Source organism: Papilio polytes, unplaced genomic scaffold, assembly GCF_000836215.1.
Source record: "Papilio polytes unplaced genomic scaffold, Ppol_1.0 DF824047.1, whole genome shotgun sequence".
In the NCBI taxonomy this organism is placed as follows: domain Eukaryota; kingdom Metazoa; phylum Arthropoda; class Insecta; order Lepidoptera; family Papilionidae; genus Papilio; species Papilio polytes.
In genome coordinates this window covers 5090209-5097298 of record NW_013525157.1, presented here as the reverse complement: position 1 = coordinate 5097298, position 7090 = coordinate 5090209, and the positions used below count along the sequence as shown (strand labels likewise).

The 7090-nt window shown below is 35.6% G+C and overlaps 1 protein-coding gene across 1 annotated transcript in view; it reads left to right on the top strand.

Moving 5' to 3' along the window:
• LOC106100360 (paired mesoderm homeobox protein 2B-like) overlaps positions 1 to 7090 on the top strand; it is a 25398-nt gene that overhangs the window by 16129 nt on the left and 2179 nt on the right. The window contains exon 3 of the mRNA XM_013279188.1: positions 4445 to 4646. Coding sequence (XP_013134642.1) covers positions 4445 to 4646 — 202 coding nt within the window. The remainder of the gene's footprint in view (positions 1 to 4444; positions 4647 to 7090) is intronic.

Here is a 7090-nt window from a genome sequence, read left to right as displayed (position 1 = left end):
AAAAAATATGTACAACCTAAACGGTAACAGATAATTGCAGAAAAGAAAAAAATGCACGACAAGGACAGTACGAAAAGGGACGTTTAACAGTTTTTTGACTCAGACACGAGAGCGTTAGTGTAATGTCGTAATTTGACTTAGCCCCATTGGGACATAACATTATCGGGCTATACCTTATTTAAACACTAACTATTCTCCATGGCCTGGTCCGTGTGGAGGATGATATTTTCAGAAATCAAAAAGATAATTAATAGTGTGTACTAAAACGTCCTTATGTCAATTTTCAATACAAATGAAAGATACATTTGCACAAACAAACACATCACCGTTTTAGGTTTAGTTTAGAAAAATCTTAGTGTCAAAAATGGTTAATAATATAGTCTGTGGCAGATCTGTCTGCGACTAAAGCGCCACGAGCCATCGAATACATTAGCCCGTTCGGTGTTTGCTCTGCGCACAGCAGCGCCACATGGCAGCGTCGCGTTTGTTTATTTTAATACTCAAGCATTGTTGATCGCCATGTTTGTTTAGGGAACTGTATTAAACTACCCTCGTGGATTTGTTTAAGGTAGACGTCAGACGTGCCGCGAGATTTAATCTTTTGGTCAAACTGTTCCTACGTATTTTTCTTTTCTTGAGTTTCGATTTGTTTGTACTGTTACTGTTAGAACTACTCTAAACATGTATGCGAACTAACAACATAACTAATCAATTGTTTTAACTTACAGTTAGTGAAGAAGATTAGAAAGAATTGAAATTCGCACACTGAGATATCGTTCTGGCATTTATACAAATAAATCTGAAATCTTTATTTGTTTGCTCATAACTTTTCAAAATTACACCTTGCTTACATATTTTGTTTGTAATAAATTAGAAACTCTTTGTAGTTGGCACACTCGTTGACTGATTCCATTACATGGTACTGAATGTTAAAATTAACAAGTCTCTATTTTAGTGGTTCACTACGTCATTACATCAAAAACATTTTTAGGATTTTCAGTTTGCACGATCTTCGTTTGATAATCAAAATCAATGAAAAGTTAAGCTCTTACATGGTTTGTACCGGAAGGGTTTATCCTTATTTTATTCTCATGTTATTCGTCGTCTTTTAGTTTTTCTTCCCTATATGACTATATGTTGATCAAATACTAGGTACAGTAACCAATGTAGTTAAATATAATTTCAAAGTTAATACCCTTTATTAATCAGTTCTAAGAACTTATTGTAATTTAATCACATTAAACTAATGTTGAAACCCCAAACAGAAACAATTAATGTAAAATGATCATAGCTTTGATATTAATCAATTAGAAAAGGTCCTTTAGCTAAAGCGATTTAGTAGGGAGTGTAGGTCAGAGGTGGCATCTGCAGAGCGTGTGCATCTCTTGGTTAATTACATTTGTCGCTACTCCCCGCCCTCCGCCGCCCCGCATCCCCCGCGACGCCCCGTTCGCTCCGCCCGCCCAATTCGGTTCATTTGCAAAGTGCATTTCGATGCTGCGCTCGATTGTTCCGACCCCGGACTTAATTGCCCGATGCTGGCCCGTTATTTATTATTGACATTCGCTTGTATATTTACCGGTGTTTATCGAGCGCCATTCATTTGGCGATTCGACTAAAATAGATCGTTAAATCTGCACGGCATCGGGCCGCTCGTAAAAATGGAACCGCAACTGTGTAAGTACCCGCTCGAATGTCGAATGGTTAAATCGTTTTAATGGATATCGCTTTGATAATGTAATATTGGGCGTGAGGACCCTTTATCTTTATCTGGATCTATTCGAATTATGTTTTTAAGAAATTGTACTTCAACTGTACAAGCCACATTAGTGCTTGTAATTAATGCGTTTTGAAATTACTAACCGAATTTCAAGACGGTGTCGTACGAATCTTGGATTATTAGTCTTTGAATTTTCCAGTCGTATTTCTATATTAATATTTGCTCTTGGAGCACGCACCGGATACTATAAACATCGGCAAGGAATTCTTCCATACAAATCGGCAAATTGTTTGCGTCGGGCGCACGCTCGGTAGCATCGTATCGCTCATTTGTATTGGTTCTGCATTATTTGCTTGTTTGCGAATGGTCCGTACGATGTTGTGCTTTGATTTTTTCCGGATATAATGCGGTGAGCGTGGCCCGAGGCTATCGACTTGTGCCAATCAGTGGAGATGTACCGTTCGTTAGACGCGACGCTTGCCTACACTGAGCACGTACGTGGACCTTTCGAACAGGAGCCACTGATTTTCTTTTAGACTCCAACATAAGTTTAGAAATCTTTGTTCGTTTTGATTGGAATGATTGTCTTTTAAGGTGCAATCATTTATCATGTTTAAGTTATAGGCAATTTTGTAGAATCAGTATTCAAAACCTAAAGAAGTAAAAAAGGAGATGGAATTTTGTGTTAGTAAGACCATAATAGGAATCTTCTTTGATATAACATATAATATGATTCTAATAATTGTCACAACTAGACAATTTCATAGTTGAACTACAAATTAGAAAGGAGCAACAAGGATGTAGTACTAAAATCATTGAATTGACTTTGTATTTTCTGGAGTGTTACTGGTCAACGATGTACTAAAATAGGACATGCATGTGTGATGCAGTAACGACTTGCATGTGACACGGCTCCTATGATATATGTCGCTGCTTTGGCGTGCATTGGCCAGATGTGCGGAACTGTGCGCCCACGCGCCTATGCACTCAATGTCAATTGTCTAATTACATTTAATTGCTTATTCTATTTGTATGTGTAAGGACAGCTTTTCCGTCTTCATTAATTATGAATGTTGCATAATTTATTCGTTTTGAGCATATATTTATTTGTGAAAGTTGCGTAAACCATAATAATCACGTGTTGACGCAAACGTTGTCGTCTATTGTAAAGTATGCCAAATATTTTACAACTTTAGCTGTTGTTGACGTATTGTTCTGTAGTACAATATAACATTCTAATTGTCTTAGAATTGCCGAAGTTCATTACCGCTTGTCTCGATCACTGCCAAGGCGAGTACGTGGGCCCACGATATATGCTTGATGGATATTGCTTCATACAGATTTATAGTTGGTTGCTCTTTGTTTTTTTCTAAGCAAATTTTTCTTGCAAATGAAAAGTTCCACTAAAAAACAAATATAATTAGAGGTAACTGATCTGTGTTCAGATGATATCATTGTATCATATGTGAAAATAAAGGAATTACATCTAATATTAGAATACAAAAAGGTTTTCCTCATAGCTAAATGTAATAAGAACTAATATAAAGAAAGAGAAGTCACGGTTTATTACCAACGTTGGACCCTTGAAGAACATACCGTAGTGAGTCCAGAACTTTCTATAAAAATAATTCTGTGAAGTATGGTAATTCAATAGATTCCGATGTTTATTGCTTTGAATAAATGGTAATAGCAGTACTCATGATTAAGTAAACCGATTCCAGGTGCAAAACACGTTAAAACATTAAAAACTAAAGAATGTATTTGAAAAGTAAAACGTAAAGAGTAGAGTTCGAATGTGAAAAAGTATAAAAGCGAGCAAACATCATCAGAGAGCACAATGGGTTGTGCAAACAGTGCACGCAGTATGATTGTGCTGGCGGGTCGCGCGGACCTCGCGTTTTTTACTCCAACGTCGCCCAATCAGCGCCAGTGGCAGTTGCAATTATCCGCCGTGACAAATCGAATTACGATCAATTCGGATTTGCGCGCATCCGTACGAATATAAAACGGTTTGCATTAAAATTTGTCGTCCGATGCACGGGATGCCTTCCCACTAGTCGGCTTGTGCGCTAACTTTGTTTGCTCCACGTCCCGCTGTCTGCACGGATGTGACGTTTTCATTAACTCGCATCACTTTTCACATTATTTTGCGTTCTCTACGCGGTTTTTGACGATTGCAGTAAATCCTCCTTAAATTTTCCTTAACTGAGTAAAACTTTTGTTTATAATATTCATTACATTCCTGAGCGATTTAAGTTTATTTTGGAAAGCTACAACATAAAGTTGGCATGTCGTAGCCGGCGCTTGCGTTGATATCACGAGATCTTCAGCAAGATTGTGATGTCTGATTAGCATCACAATTAATATAATAAAGTATGATTTAATGATGATAAATATATGCATTTGCGTAAGCACTAAAAGCTTTTACAACCATTTTCTTACATTATAAACATGAAGTTCTCTTTGAAACCTATTTTAAATGATGTCAAATAACTATTTCATTTTTTGGCATTCCATTCAAGCCTTCATATTTTTTAGTAGATTTTACAGTACGATATGCAATTACTTAAACAATTCTAAGTCTCATTTTGTACCAAAAGTAACTATTGTTTTAGTAATATTTCAACTTACTGCGTTGGTGCAGCGACCCAAAGTGGGTCTTGGCCTCCGAAACGAGAGAGCGCAAAATAATTCAACACTTCATCAATTCTTGTTATTTTCCAGGTATGGTTCCAGAACAGACGGGCAAAGTTTCGTAAGCAGGAACGCCTGGCACAGCAGAAGGCGGGCGAGGCGCCTGTGAAGGCGGAGGGCAAGCGTGACAAGCCCGGATCCCCCGCCTCCCCGCAGCACACGCCGCCTGCGGCCACGCACCACAGCCTGCCGCATCTCTCCCCACCTGACCTCAAACCTATCACCTCCGCAGGTATTGTTTCTTACCTCTCTATAAGACTTTTACTTAATTGGCTATACTCCTGCAGTTATTTCGATGTTTTAGATGGCAAAAGCCGATCCGTTTTTATTTTAATTAAAAAAAAAATTCCACGAGCTTTAGACAATCCTTATTAGATTTTGTTTTCCTTCAGGAATTAGAGCAAAATATTTATTTAAAACAGAATAAAATGGTCAACAGAAGATCGTAAATTTCCTTTCTTATGTTGTTACTTCAAATTGATATTAATGTCGTTATTAAATATATCATTAAGTTTGTCATTATTTGGTACTTGGAAGAGTAATGCGAGAACAAACATTGTTGGCATGAACATCTAGGCGATGACAACTCTGCCACCTGTCTTTGGTTTATTATTAATGAAAATTATAATGCAATTGACAGAACTAATATTAGATTAATAGTTATTTTTATAACTTCCTCATTTTCTCTTGAAAATATATGTTTATTGTTAATTCAAATTTTGTTCTTTAAATAAATGGTGAACAAATTAAAAATATATAATTCTCACCGCATATTTCGTTGTTTTAACTAGCCGCAACTGTCAAAGTCTGACAACCAAATAGTTTGTTTCTTTTGTTTGTGTGCTGCGAACCATTAATAATTGTCAAGTCTCAAATCTTTTCCGATCAGTAACTACCTTTTCTAAAACGATTTTTAAAAACAAAAAAATCTTTAACATTGAAATTATAACAAAAGAAACTTATCAATGCAGAGTCAAATAAAGTAAACACAAGATAAAAATTCGTGAATTTATCTTTTTGGGTTAGTTATTCTTCTTCCAGTTTTGAAAATTGACAAACTACGTTAAATTTTTTAGCAACGTGCACTCTGACCTTATAACGCATGTTCAGGTTCTAAAAATAATCACAATAAATGAATGGGCAATAAAAATTAACAACGAAATAAATGTAGTAAATCCTTAAAAATTACCTTAAGCTTACAAATTGCCCATCAATTCGTTTTAAAAGTTAAACGCTACTAGATAATCAGAGAATCTTACCGCCAAACGACCTATGTATAAATACTTTGAGAACTCGTGAAAGAAACCGCAATAGTTTAATATTTTAGTGTTTCGAGTGTTATTTAGTGGCGTACGGACACACGGAGAGAGCGTGAAATAATATTTATTTTTGCTACAGTATTTTGGCAGCGCGGCCCGCGGTTGATAAAATGAAATGATGGTTTTTCACACCGCACATGGCTTCTAGTGTAAATAACGTTTAAACGATTAGAATTGTAAAGCTTATAATATTTAATTTAATTATGTGGTTATACGAATGTTGTTGCAAAATGATATCGTTAATATTCGTATTTACGATTTGGTACAGAAAATAAGCCGGTGCAGACTTTGGTAAACTACAGTTAGTTAATGCTAAGTTATAAGAGTATGTACCAATGTGAAAATTGAAGGTAACTTATACTGGCTATTCAATCTTTTCCTTCACTCTGTAATGTGTCTGTCAAAAGATTAAAAAAAAAGGAAAACGTTATCTGTCACTTTTGACAGCCGACATACACGTGTTACAAAAAGAACGTTGATCATTGATCATCATTATTCTTAATCATTAATTATTATATTTACTTAATCATTATTACTTTGGGACACTGCATCATCTGTACTAATATTATAAAGAGGAAAGATTTGTATTTTTGGATTCGTATTGAAATAGCGCAAAAACTACTGAGGCGATTTCAAAAATTCTTTTACTATTAAAAGCGTTATAAACTATTAAACGTTATAAGTGAGTAACAAAGGCTATGTTTTATTTATTTATGAAGTTCACGCGGACGAAGTCAAAAGCAACAGTTAGTCTTTAATAAAAAAAAACCACCGCATTGAAAAAGCTTCTATTGCAATCATCTATTTCATTGTAAAAATAGACACAAAATAAACAAATCATTCTATTCTGAGAACAACTAAGCGAATCGCATTCGTATAATATCACATCGTTGACGTGACGTCAGTGTACCATCATGGTGTATATTTAGAAGGCATATCTTCTACATCTTGACGTAATTGTATTGAACATCGAATTATATGTTAGTGAGTCATCGTGATCCGATCGGTGGTAAATCTCCGCGATGCGCGTGGGCGAACACAACAAGGCTGCTTTCGTCAAACTTAATTTGTCTCCCGCAAATAGATTTTAAATATAGCAACCATTTCAAATACGTGTGCATACAATTACGTTTATTTTTAGCTGAAAACAATTCAGGTCAAGTACGAGGAGCTTTCAATGAGAGATCCTTGTGTGATTCGTGACATCGTCGTGTTAATTTTTGAGTGCTTACAAATTACACAGCTAAGCTTTAACCGATTTAAAGACTGTATTAAAAAGGTGTTCGTCAATTGATTGATTATAACATGTTTGAAGGAAAAAGCACAAAACAATAGTTAAAACCATAACTTAGAAAAG